Consider the following 14,223-nt stretch of genomic DNA (forward strand, 5'->3'; position numbering starts at 1 on the left):
GGCAACACATATGTATTATACGTGTAAGTTTAATATACATAAAGTTTGATAACGCGTCAAAAACTGGATGTATACTTGCATAAGATAACGTAATGTATTGTATTTATACGTGAATGAGGTTTGAACACTACAAGGAAAGCGATGACATTACACTATCATTGCAGTACATTAATGACTTTAAAATGAATAAATTATTTCATGTTTTGGAAACGTTTTGGTATTACTTACAGATTACAGACGCTATTTCAGTGTAGTATTTTTAGATCTTATGCTATTAAAAATAAACAAAAAGAATGCTTACTTTTGCTTGAGAAATCGCGGAAAGTAGAGCTCTATACAAACACTATGGGGAAAATCGAATAAACAAATTCATGACAAAGAGCTTTATAAATAAAATTATTATGAAATTATTATTATTAAATACAAAAATGAAACCTAATAGTAATAAAATACTCAGAAAGACACAAAGATAAAGGTACATTCCATGTTCCATATGCTAAGACAAATTTGTACAAAATGTTTCTTCTTCCCTAGTGCTATACGTAGTGCCTGAGCCAGTCAGGTAAACCAATGACTAGGCAGAATATAACTCATTGATTAACAAGCATGACTAGATTGACCTAGATAAACGCACAGGACGTAATCATCTTTTTTTGAAGTATTTTCCGTATTTCATAAGATAAGATATATTGCATTTCTTTACACAGGCCCGTATCTATCTATCTATCTATCTATCTATCTATCTATCTATCTATCTATCTATCTATCTATCTATCTATCTATCTATCTATTTATCTATCGTTCATCTATCTATCTATCTATCTATCTATCTATCTATCTATCTATCTATCTATCTATCTATCTATCTATCTATCTATCTATTTATCTATTTATCACTCCCCATTGATCTCAGACAGACAACATGCTACACCACTTTTAAGAAGAACATTAAGACCTAACTGTTTAAAACTTTTTTAGATTAATTGTCATTTACATTGTCCAGTTTGTGTTTGTAATGTTATTACAGCGCCTTGAGCCTGCATTTTGTTTGTTAACAGCGCTTTATAAATAGATTTATATATATATATATATATATATATATATATATATATATATATATATATATATATATAAATGTTACGACGAATATGTCCGGTTAAAGATAAGACACTTAGAGAATGTATTGGACCCGCTTATGTTTCTTACCTAATTTTCTGGATAGTATTGAATGTCTAGGTATAGGTCGATGTAAGACCCGGAACACAATTCCGAGTTTAGACTTAGGTTTTTATATCTAACATTCAAGTCAGCCATGAGAGACGAAACAAAAGAGTGGCTGCACGCTTTACTAGAGTCAATGTTAAGGAAGCTATACAGACGTCTTCTTTATAGACCAGACGATGCCCGAGTAAGTACGTATATATATATTGTAAACACACAAGCTAGTTTTTGTCTTTTCTTTGTTGACTGAAAGTGTTTAATAGGTTTTATTGTTTCTGTATCTTTCGGACAAGTTTTAACTAATTCTATATTATATTTATGTAAAGCTTGTCTTAGAATCCGAAGATTAATGAGGAGTGCAGTATTTTACATAAGTTTGCAGCTCCAGCTTCGACCTACATAATTTGCCACGTTCAGCGCAGACATAACCATCGTGCGTCGGTGGGTGAATTAGATCATCTTTTCGACGACTTCGTCTGTCCTCAGATGTGGATTGTTTTGGTCTCAAATGTGTATACCGCGGCCTATGTAAGTGATCTCTAGCTGTCTCGTTCTGGAGCCACCTGCAAACAGGAGCTCTCTTCTAGATCTATGTCAGCTAAAACAAGTTGGCACCTAAGCTGGTCTTTAGATCGGTTCCTTGGGGTACCTCTGTGACTTCAACCACCTTTCAGCACAAGCTGGTCTTTAGATCGGTTCCTTGGGGTACCTCTGTGACTTCAACCACCTTTCAGCACAAGCTTGGTTGTAACATGGGAGACATACGGGACCTGCCCAGCGTATCTGTCCCTCTAGACAGACCATAGCGATATTCGCAACAACATCGCTGGTTGTAGTGCTGTCTTGCGTTCAAGAAATCTTTAGTTGCTTTCTATATAGCACGCATGTTTCAGATCCATATAGGAGGGTTTAAAGAACCACTAGCTGGTAGACTGATTATTGTAGGCAGATATATTCCGCAGAATATTTACTTAGAGGCACTGCTGTCCTTGACCAGACGGTAATCAACTTCCCTTGAAAGCGATGGGTCATTTAATACTATGCTTCCTAGATACGTGAAGGGGTCCACCACGTTAAGGGGCTCTTCATTTACGGTGGTGTTTAAGGCTGAGTAGTTTTTATTGGGTGATTTCTGGAACATATCTTCTCACAATCCTCGGCATAGAGAAGCTTTGTAATGGCTATTTTCGCATATCTATTAAGTATATCATATATAGTTTATTTAATAGAGCTAGAAACAAAGGGAAGACCTCCCCATCCCATAGTTAGTAAAAAAAACTTTAGTTAACAAATAACTTTCTTTTTAAAATTAAACTTTATTTTACTTTTTTTAAATCGCTTTAGAAACAAAATCTGATCGGAATACGTTGTAAATTATAATTTCCAAGTTTTCATTGCAACTTTAGTTTTATCGGATCAATTAACAGACATTTATGATAACATTTAATTAATTCTGCTTATTCGACATTTCCATTCAGTAGGCGACTCATTAAAAAAACAAAACAAGCCTTTTAGCGCAGGATTCGGAATTATTGATAAGCGAATAGTTTAAATAAATTGTTCAATTATTTCTTTGAACTTGTATAGTATCGGCAAGTAATGTAATACTTTATAACATTTCCCTCAATCAGCACAGGTGGATTTATAAAAACATATATGCTTAAACTTAACACAGGTAAAGGTTGACCATTCATCACTGTTCAACTTTACGTTTTGTGTCTAAATGTCTTGTACCAGGATGTAGATCAACACGTTTAACACATGGGAATAATCCAAAGTAAAACATTTCTCTCGCGCGCTCTTTTTCCCTCTCTCTCTCTCTCTCTCTGCGTGCTATATATATATATATATATATATATATATATATATAAAGTAAAGTAAAGTTCCCCTTTTTTTGTGGTCTATAGGGCAGATGATGTAAAGGTCATCTGATTTTGATTCGAGGGTGACATGTGGCCAACACAACGACCAACCGCATTTACTTTTCCCCAACTAATGTCAGGTTCCCATTAGAGCTGGGGGAACTCTAAGGCGCACAAAGATCCCGAAATTAAAAATCGCAGCCTTCACCAGGATTCGAACCCGTTACCTCCAGTTCGGAAGCCAAGCGCTTTACCGATCAGCAACCGCACCTCAATATATATATATATATATATATATATATGCTATATTGCTATATTGATACTACAATTATTTTTTTGTACCTATCAAAACGTGAATCAATTTTTAAAAATAATTATTGCTTAATTATTTTGTTTGATATTAAATAAGTGAAATAAATTGTACATTATTGATAAATATAGCTTTGAGAACGGAACTCTTACATTTTAGATAAGCTTTGTTGTTTTTTTTTTAAGGATTTTTAAAATGTGTTCTTGTTTAGTTACATGTGATGATGTCAACTACAAGTTTACTAAGCGACTCAAACAATTACAGCAGAGAAGAAATACGAGAGTACCTGGCTACGTTACAGAGTGAATCCACTCTGGCCTTTATACCAACCTTAATATATATGTCAGTGTCCATTGTTGTTGGCTGTGTCGGAAACTGCCTGGTTATTGTTGTCTACTCTACGAAACTGATCAGAACTCCGCTAAGAATCTTTATCGTGAGCATGGCTATATTTGACCTACTCACTAACTTGTTTGTTATGCCAGGTAAGTAAATCGTTCGTTTGTTTGTTTTTACTTTGAATATGATCACTAATAGAATTAGGCTGCAAAGTATTAGTAATATCAACATTTACTATTGAAAGAAATTCTTGAGTTTATTTAAATTAATAATAACAAGATTACAAAGAAAGTTTGTGTTACACAAACTCAGAGGCGGCCCCCGTCGAAGTCGGATCCCTGTCGGATCTGCATATTCGCAAATAATATTCAAGAGGTGATTTAATTTTGATGGTCAAAAGTAAAAATGTTTCATTTGCTGTAAATTTAAATTTAAATTAAATAAAAATTAGTAGATTAGTTTTAGTATATTATAACATTGCAATATTGATCAAAACGTTTGGAAATGAAAATCTACACTTTTTTTTACACTTTAAGGTTAGAAATTGAAATTCTACATCTTAATCTAGTCTATTTTAGTCTAAACTAGATCTAGAAATTCTAGATCTAGACTCTAAAATAATTTTAATTAGAATATAAATCCAGATCTAGATATACTGTAATAAAATTCTAGATCTAGTTTAAAAAATCTAGATTAGATCTAAATCAAGATATCATTCCTTTTTTAAACGCGAGTCACATAACGAGGCTTAATAAACATTACTATACCGAGTTCTTTTTTCATTTCATTTGATGAAATTAATTCCATATAACGTCAGATGGAAAAAAAAACACTATGTCACACGGCCTAGCTAGACTGAAAATCGCCTTCATCAATACGAGCCATTTATCGAGTGTTCATAGACTTTGGTGCACCGAGTGCGTTCTTTTAGCATTTCTTTTAAAGAATTCATTCCATATGACGTCAAAGGAAAAAAAAACACTACGTCACACACCTAGTTAGACTAAAAATCACCTTCATCAATACGAGCCATTTATCGAGTGTTCATAGATATTGGTGCACCGAGTGCGTTCTTTTAGCATTTCATTTAAAGAATTCATTCCATATGACGTCAAAAGAAAAAAAAACACTACGTCACACGGCTTAGTTAGATTAAAATATGTTTTCATCAATACGAGCAATTTTTCGAGGGTTAATAGACATTGGTGCACAGAGTGCGTTCTTTTAGCATTACATTTTAAGAGTCCATTCATATGACGTCAAAGAAAAAAAATTCCATTACTTCACAATAGGCTAGTACCGGTACCATACAAAAATATCTTTATTTACACGAGATATTTAACGAGGGTTCATAGATATTGGTGCACTGAGTTCTAATAGAATTTATTTAAAGAGGATCAAAGCCGCATTGATTTTGCGTTTTGTCTGTCAGTCGGTCTGTCCGTCATCTTGATATAAAAATAAACAACTAAAAGTTATTAAAAATTGATTAACCTTTATTTTACGTTTCAAAACATCGCATTAATTTTTAGGTATGAACACAATTGAAAAGTTTATATAATAGATTGTTCCGGATGTTTGTATAAATAGTAAAAGAAAAGAGAATTTCAGAAAAATGTAATACCGTTAATTAAATTTTTTGGATGGTCTCGTATAAAAATTAGATGTACTACAGCCATGTGGAGAGATTTTCATACCTTACTTTGGTGTTTGGACTCTGTTTTCCTTATAAATCGGAACATAATATTTACGATAATTAGATTTTTTAATGTTTTAGGTAGAAAGTTAAATGTACTGTAAGAGAGAAGTGAGTTAAAATATTTTTCATAAAAATCCGTAAAAACATTATTTCGTAAATGAGAAGATTATTTGTTTATTAATTAGAAGAGGGAGTTCAAACAATTATTTGGTGTTAGTAGATTTTTAAATAAATTCGGAAATTTCTGGCAACGATTCGTAAGAAACAAAATCTGGAACATTCTTTATCGATTACAAAACTTCTATGTTATGTTTCAGCAAGAAAGTTAAATGTCTAAAAAGTAATTTTCAGTAATCAATTCTAGTAAATTACTTTTTTTTAAAGCCCTGAACAACCTATTGTCGATATTTTTAAAATTTGTTTAAAGATGAAAATACGGAACAATTTGATATTGATAACCAAATTATAGTGACGCATTGTCAAATAATATAAGTGTAATATTAGTAAATTATGCGATTTCAAACAATCATTAGGCATAATTCATGTTTTATAAAACAATATCCGGAACATTTTTACACTTAATGAAATATAAGTCAGTATAGAGATTTTGATTTAGCATTAATATGCTATTTACATAAAAAACGGAACAATATATTATTGATAATGTGTTTTTGCAACGTTTAAGCATGGAAATATAATGTAATATAAGTTAGAAGAGCAAACAAACATTTGTTGGCGTTGATTAGTTTTGCACACAAAAATCCGGAACAATCAATTTTAGATACTTAAAACTATTGAGATGTTACGGGAGGAACATTAAAGTGTAAATCAGATTTTCAATAGCTTTTAGAGTTCTAGTTTTTTTAATCTAATCGTGACGGACAGACCGACCAACAGACAAAACGCACAAAAATAATCTTCTTTTATTCGGATGTGGGCACTAAACAAAAAATAAATAAAATCTGATTTTTTAAAAAAGTTTAAGGAATTGGTTTAGCACCTGATCATGTTGCGACGTTACGCTACTGCACGAAAATCGCTGCATAAAAAGTCCATTTAAAAAAATGTGCGTGATATTTACATACAAAGTGCATTATTAGCCTTTATAAACAAACAGAAATGTTTTCTTTTAATTTTAGCAATTAGTTGACCAGAAAAAAACATCTTTAACTATTATTTATATTTGTTGTAAACATTTCCTGTACATTTTAAAAATATATTTGACTTAGTGATACTGAAAATACACAAAAATTGTACCTCTTTGTTAGCATATTGTAACATTGCCTCCCTTACATTTACGTAATTGTTTTAGAATTGGTGTATTTTTATGAAAAAATCGCTTGCATAATTAATTTTATAAATTAAACGGTTTGCTTCTAGAAAAACAAAAGTAGCCGTTGCACCTAAACTTTTCAAGCCGCATTTAATGATAAAATAATATTGTTCATATCTCAGATCTGAGTGTGACAGACGGACAGACAGACAGACGGACAGACGGACATTTTGCACAAACCTAATAGCGGCTTTTTCCCCTTACGGGGGCCGCTAAAAAAGTTGCTACAACTATAATTGAACTTCTGTGTGATTTAAATACCAATTGGAAGATTACGACAAAATGTAGTCAGGCTGTAAATGATATACATTTGATCAACTAATTAACACATGGAGCTGAGTGGCTAAGAGCTTGGCTTCCTAACCCTTGCGAACCTGGTGTCCTGGGTTCGAATCTTGGTGAAGACTGTCAATTTTGAACTTCGAGATTTTTAGGGCGCCAATGAGTCCGCCCAACTCGAATGGGTACCTGACTAGTTAGGGAAAGTCAAGGTGGTTGTTCGTTATGCTGGCCACTTGACACCCTGCTCGTTAACCGTTGGCCGAAGAAACAGATGACCTTAACATCATCTGTCCTACAAATCGCATGGTCTGAAAGGGTAACTTTAATTAACCCGTACTTTTATGGCAGTGGTAAATTTAAAAAAAAAACGTTTAAAAATTGATTGATTATTAAAATAAATCTTGCAGTCCAATGTGTAGACTATTGCTTTGTGGAATAATTACTAGAGAGAACAAAAGTTCATGAAAGTGGCTAACCAAATATTTGCATGCATATTTTGAATGAAGACAAATGACACGTTTATTTTTTGAAACTTGTTAACTTAGCGGTCTAATCGATTTATCCTTGATAGTCATAAAATGCCATAAATTATCTTTAGACATTCTAGGAGCACTTTCAGAGCTAAAAAAAAGCTTTTCTATCCCTTAGTAGTTCTCGAAAACCAGAGTCTCATTCAAATTGATGTTGTTATTTTTAGCACAGCGTCTCATTCAAATTGATGTTGTTATCTTTAGCACACCGTCTCATTCAAATTGATGTTGTTATCTTTAGCACACCGTCTCATTCAAATTGATGTTGTTATCTTTAGCACACCGTCTCATTCAAATTGATGTTGTTATCTTTAGCACACCGTCTCATTCAAAGCTATGCCACTGCTTTTAACTACCATGTGTTATCGCTGTCACATTCACCATAGAGGATTTTTCTGTGAGGACAACTTGAATGATTTGAGTGTTTAGCAGTGTCCGTTCTAGACCATATGTCTCAATTTTGAAGTCAGTTCTAGACATTAGATCTCAATACCGCGAACCATATGACACAATTCTGGAGAGTCAGTTCTAGACATTAGATGTCAATGCCGCAGACCATATGTCTCAATTCTCAAGAGTCAGTTCTAGACAATACATCTCAATTCTGAAGTGTCAGTTCTAGACAATACGTCTAAATTCTGAAGTGTCACTTCTAGACAATACATCTCTATTCTGAAGTGTCACTTCTAGACAAAACGTCTCAACTCTGAAGTGTCAGTTATTGACATTACATCTCAATTATGAAGTGTCAGTTCTAGACAATACATCTCAATTATAAAGTGTCAGTTCTTGACAATACATCTCAATTCTGAAGTGTCAGTTCTAGACAATACGTCTCTGATTCTTAGGTGGCAGTTCTTGACATTACATCTTAACTCTGAAGTGGCAGTTCTTGACATTACATCTTAACTCTGAAGTGGCAGTTCTTGACATTACATCTTAACTCTGAAGTGGCAGTTCTTGACATTACATCTTAACTCTGAAGTGGCAGTTCTTGACATTACATCTTAACTCTGAATTGGCAGTTCTTGACATTACATCTTAACTCTGAAGTGTCAGTTCTAAACAATACGTCTCTGATTCTGAATTGTCAGTTCTAGACAATACGTCTCTGATTCTGAAGTGTCAGTTCTAGACAATATGTCTCTGATTCTACAGTTTGAGACTTCAGATTAACATTGAAATCCTTTTGTTTCAGCCAAAACCCACGAACTGTTTAACATGTGGGACTCGGACATGCCAACTTTGTGTAGACTACAAAAATATTTAAACTCTTCATTCGTCATAACTTCAGGCCTTATCTTAGTCGCCATAGCAACCACAAGGTGAGCTCCTCATTCAATATGACTCATTTTAGATCTACGTAGACAGCGTGCATGCACTAATTATGTCATAATAGGAATATTAAAAAAAAAGAAACGCTCATTTAAAAAAACATCCCTGCAGACTTTACATTGTAAGGAATTTTAAGAAAATAAAGCGATTAAAACCTTGTAAATTGTGAACTATTTCTATTGTATAAAATATTGAACTTCTTTTTTTTATTTAAATAGTTGTACTAATTAAGATTCAAGATAATATGACATCAAAAATATTACAGAGGCTTAAGTAGACTATATTAACAATTTATGATGAGAAAATGAATGTTTATACCATGGGACACATATAAAGATTAAAACTGCATATTTATATAAAGTTTAAAAAAATCAAACTCAATTAAAATTGCTTTCTCCATTAATATGAAGGTATTATACTGATCACTTCAATATAATATTTCTTTCCCAGGTATAAGATGGTATGTCACCCTTTCGGTAAACAAGTTACCATAAAACAAGCGAAAATCATCAGTGTTATACTGGCACTAAGCGCATTCCTAATCTCCATACCCTATGGAATCATACACGGAACTCAAACCAAAGAAACACCCAACAAAAACATAAATGGAAGTTATTGTCAAGTAGATGACAGCTATGTTAAAACAATATGGCCAAGTCTGAATTCTGGGTTGTTTATTTTGGTGTTTCTAGTGTGCAGTGCTGTAATCGTAGTGTTTTACACATGCATTGGAAGAACAACTTGGAAGCAACAGAATGTTTTTAGAAAAGGGGAGATAAGATCATCTGGCCAACAAACAGAAATCTCAACTTCCTTCACAGCTGTATGTGACGAAACACACAGATCTAGTATCTCCGACAAGGAAGGCCCTTTAGCAACTTCTGAGACAGAACTGGTAATAGAAACTATTGATGTTAAAGCTGAAAAAACTTCTGCTAGCAATCATGAGGACAAAGTAACAAACACAAACAAGGTTTTAGAACGAGGTCTGGGTTTATGTGATACTAATGATAGAAATTTAGAATCCGCCTTCAGCATGATGCCAGATACTCAAAATAATAAACAACAGAACAGATCTAAAGTAAAGAGTATTGCATTTTCGAATGACAATGAACAAAAAACAGACATGACACTGCATCAAAACGAAGCACCTCACCAAGAGTCCCTTAATCAAGATAAAACTATTCAACAGAAACCATCCACTAAACAACGGCGTGTTTTTGGAAGGACTTCTTTGATGATGTTTATCGTAACCTTGGTATTTGTCCTTGGATTTCTTCCTTTTCTGGGCCTCAATGTTTTTCTTGCAATCTCCCCTAAAAAAGTCGCTGCACTAAAAGGCGCCTCACTGGCTTTCTATCAACTTTTTCTGAGTTCTTATTTGTTGAACAGTTTCGCCAATCCCATAGTCTACAGTTTGTTGGATATGAGATTCAGAAAAGAATGTTTCAAGTTGTTTAAATGTTTAGCAAAATGATCATGTTGTGTGGAACATGATTTGACTTTATAATGTGTGACTTCATGAAATGTTTCTTTAAATAATTGCATTTCGTGACAATGTACTAAACTAACTAAACAATTATCCTCAGAGAAAATTGTAGTTAGAACCATGCTTGTTATATAACCTTTTAGCTTTGCCCTTGAAATAATTCTGAGGGTTACTTCATCCTGTGCACTGCCAGAGGAGCATAAGGCCCCAACCACACCTCTCCACTGAACTCGGTTCTGAGCAGCTTTCTTTATCTGCTCCCATGTCATTCCAATACCCTCAGCTAAACTGATGACTGACCTTTTCCAGGTTTGCTTGGGTCTGCCCACTTTCCTCTTTCCTTGCGGATTCCAATCAAGTGCTTGCCTTACAACATTGGTAGCTGGTTTTCGCAGGGTGTGTCTTATGTAGCTCTACTTACGCTTTTGGTTGTCTTTGGCTATGGGCTTTTGTCTAGGGTTAGCAACATTTTTATGTAAATGACATTCTGGTCATGAATTTAGAACAATAAAAAAACATTCAAAATACTTTTTTTGTAAATACCTCCTTTAAGCAACTTATAGAGCGATGGTTTTTCTCTTCAAAATTAACGAATGTTATATTAAAAAAAGAAAGAATCCTGGTAAATCCGAGAAAGGAGCCTGGTAAAGTGAATGTATAGATCTATCACATCTTGTAATAGTCCAATGATAAGCATTTAGATCTAGACTTAGACGATGCACACAATTTTCATGAACATTAATTTATTAAACTTTTCAGTCATATATAAGATATAAGAAAAGCGTGCATTCGGAAATTCCCGTTTCAAAAACGCGATAGTCCTTTCAAATTTAAAACCGATGTTGGATATAGGCCTAGATCTAGATCTCTAGCCAAATATAAATTTATTTCATTTTTTTTTTATTGAAAAATGATAACAGTTAAGCTCGTGTCTTTGAAGTGTGTGACCAACGAGCTGGTAACTCTTTTCTCAGTGATATACAGCAACTATTAAATTTCTAGGAAAATCGCCAGAGACGTTTTTTTGAATCAACGTCCAGGTTCCTCCATGAAGTTCTGACTTGAGGTATTGTAAAAATGATACAAGTCTTTAAAATACAAATGTTAAAAAATTCCTCATCTAAGTTTTATTTTCATTGCTACTACGTCGTTAACCTTGGCTGCTGCAGATAATGTTCACAACTAGATGGACAATATTGCATATCACGGTGGGGCGTGGTGGCGAGGGGTTAAGTTCTTGGCTTCCGAACCTGGGGTCGTGGGTTCGAATCTCGGTGAAGACTGGGATTTTGAATTTTGGGATATTCAAGGAGCCCCTGAGTCCATCCAACTCTAATGGGTACCTGATTTTATTTGGGGAAAGTAAAGGCGGTTGATCGTTGTTCTGGCCACATGACACCCTGCTGGTTAACCGTTGACCAAAGAAGCATGATCTTAACATCATCTGCCCTATAGATCGCAGGGTCTGAAAGGGGAACTTTACTATAACACATTGATGAACGAATAGGACATGAACGATGTAAGATGAGAATACTAGAGAAGATGGCTGATATAAAATCAATGTTTTCTTTACAGATGAGTGGTGGTAGTTCAACTCCGTTGTATCACTATGATCATTCAATCTAAACTTTCAGTCTTTACACTAGACTTTAAATAGGATACTTTCGATACCAACGCCAAGCGTATGCTGTTCCTTTTATGTGTTCAACCCTTAACGTCATAATTCTGTCACCGTCTCTCTGCTGAAGTGTGCATCTCTATATATTAACCTCAGAAATAAGTCCCATATCTCTAAACCTTGAAAGCAAATCATTGTTAGACTCCGCGATACTAAATGTAATGACTTCCAAAGATTTCTTTTGTTTACGATTCCTCTTATCAGGCTGCAAATTATTTCATAGGGAAAAGAAAAACAAAAGCTAAAAAAAAATCTGGGTAGACAAATTAGAGAAAATTTTATTTTTGAAAAGTTCTTTATTTTCATCTGTCTAAAACAACGAAATACTTCGAGTCAACCTATAGTCATCACATATTTTCATCTCTCTAAAACAACTAACTTAGAGTCAACCTATAGTCAACACATATTTTCATCTCTCTAAAACAACTAACTTAGAGTCAACCTATAGTCAACACATATTTTCATCTCTCTAAAACAACTAACTTAAAGTCAACCTATAGTCATCACATATTTTCATCTCTCTAAAACAACTAACTTAGAGTCAACCTATAGTCAACACATATTTTCATCTCTCTAAAACAACTAACTTAAAGTCAACCTATAGTCAACACATATTTTCATCTGTCTAAAACAACTAACTTGAAGTCAACCTATAGCCAACACATATTTTCATCTCTCTAAAACAACTAACTTAGAGTCAACCTATAGTCAACACATATTTTCATCTCTCTAAAACAACGAAATACTTCGAGTCAACCTTCTATCAACACATATTTTCATCTCTCTAAAACAACTAACTTAAAGTCAACCTATAGTCATCACATATTTTCATCTCTCTAAAACAACTAACTTAGAGTCAACCTATAGTCAACACATATTTTCATCTCTCTAAAACAACTAACTTAGAGTCAACCTATAGTCATCACATATTTTCATCTCTCTAAAACAACTAACTTAGAGTCAACCTATAGTCAACACATATTTTCATCTCTCTAAAACAACGAAATACTTCGAGTCAACCTTCTATCAACACATATTTTCATCTCTCTAAAACAACTAACTTAGAGTCAACCTATAGTCAACACATATTTTCATCTCTCTAAAACAACTAACTTAGAGTCAACCTATAGTCAACACATATTTTCATCTCTCTAAAACAACTAACTTAGAGTCAACCTATAGTCAACACATATTTTCATCTCTCTAAAACAACTAACTTAGAGTCAACCTATAGTCAACACATATTTTCATCTCTCTAAAACAACTAACTTAGAGTCAACCTATAGTCAACACATATTTTCATCTCTCTAAAACAACGAAATACTTCGAGTCAACCTTCTATCAACACATATTTTCATCTCTCTAAAACAACTAACTTAGAGTCAACCTATAGTCAACACATATTTTCATCTCTCTAAAACAACTAACTTAGAGTCAACCTATAGTCAACACATATTTTCATCTCTCTAAAACAACGAAATACTTCGAGTCAACCTTCTATCAACACATATTTTCATCTCTCTAAAACAACTAACTTAGAGTCAACCTATAGTCAACACATATTTTCATCTCTCTAAAACAACGAAATACTTCGAGTCAACCTTCTATCAACACATATTTTCATCTCTCTAAAACAACTAACTTAAAGTCAACCTATAGTCATCACATATTTTCATCTCTCTACAACAACTAACTTAGAGTCAACCTATAGTCAACACATATTTTCATCTCTCTAAAACAACTAACTTAGAGTCAACCTATAGTCATCACATATTTTCATCTCTCTAAAACAACTAACTTAGAGTCAACCTATAGCCAACACATATTTTCATCTCTCTAAAACAACTAACTTAAAGTCAACCTATAGCTAACACATATTTTCATCTCTCTAAAACAACTAACTTAGAGTCAACCTATAGCCAACACATATTTTCATCTCTCTAAAACAACTAACTTAAAGTCAACCTATAGTCAACACATATTTTCATCTCTCTAAAACAACTAACTTAAAGTCAACCTATAGCCAACACATATTTTCATCTCTCTAAAACAACTAACTTAAAGTCAACCTATAGCCAACACATATTTTCATCTCTCTAAAACAACTAACTTAAAGTCAACCTATAGTCATCACATATTTTCCTT

General features: G+C 33.4%; 2 protein-coding genes across 4 annotated transcripts in view; both read left to right on the forward strand.

The window, feature by feature from the left end:
* LOC106067079 (uncharacterized) overlaps nt 1-14,223 on the forward strand; it is a 242,612-nt gene that overhangs the window by 205,192 nt on the left and 23,197 nt on the right. The gene's annotated exons all lie outside the window — the stretch shown is intronic.
* On the forward strand, nt 1,178-14,184 carry LOC106080137 (orexin receptor type 2-like). 3 transcript variants are annotated; one of them, XM_013241454.2, is made up of 4 exons: nt 1,178-1,408; nt 3,605-3,878; nt 8,775-8,901; nt 9,362-14,184. In XM_013241454.2, exons 1-4 carry the CDS (start codon nt 1,313-1,315, stop codon nt 10,386-10,388), a joined length of 1,524 nt encoding a protein of 507 aa, XP_013096908.2. In that variant the 5' UTR covers nt 1,178-1,312; the 3' UTR covers nt 10,389-14,184. The 3 variants fall into 3 exon arrangements, with proteins under 3 accessions (XP_013096908.2, XP_013096910.2, XP_055897698.1); XM_013241456.2 differs by having other exon boundaries at nt 1,310-1,412; XM_056041723.1 differs by lacking the exon at nt 1,178-1,408 and adding an exon at nt 1,459-1,749.

The sequence above is a fragment of the Biomphalaria glabrata genome, chromosome 9 (assembly GCF_947242115.1).
Source record: "Biomphalaria glabrata chromosome 9, xgBioGlab47.1, whole genome shotgun sequence".
Taxonomy (NCBI): domain Eukaryota; kingdom Metazoa; phylum Mollusca; class Gastropoda; family Planorbidae; genus Biomphalaria; species Biomphalaria glabrata.

Coding starts and splice junctions, on each gene's coding strand:
- LOC106080137 (XM_013241454.2), top strand. CDS start 1,313: ATGAGAGACGAAACAAAAGAGTGGCTGCACGCTTTACTAGAGTCAATG. Junction 3,879..8,774: donor TAACTTGTTTGTTATGCCAG/GTAAGTAAATCG, acceptor CTTTTGTTTCAG/CCAAAACCCACGAACTGTTT. Junction 8,902..9,361: donor GTCGCCATAGCAACCACAAG/GTGAGCTCCTCA, acceptor TTTCTTTCCCAG/GTATAAGATGGTATGTCACC.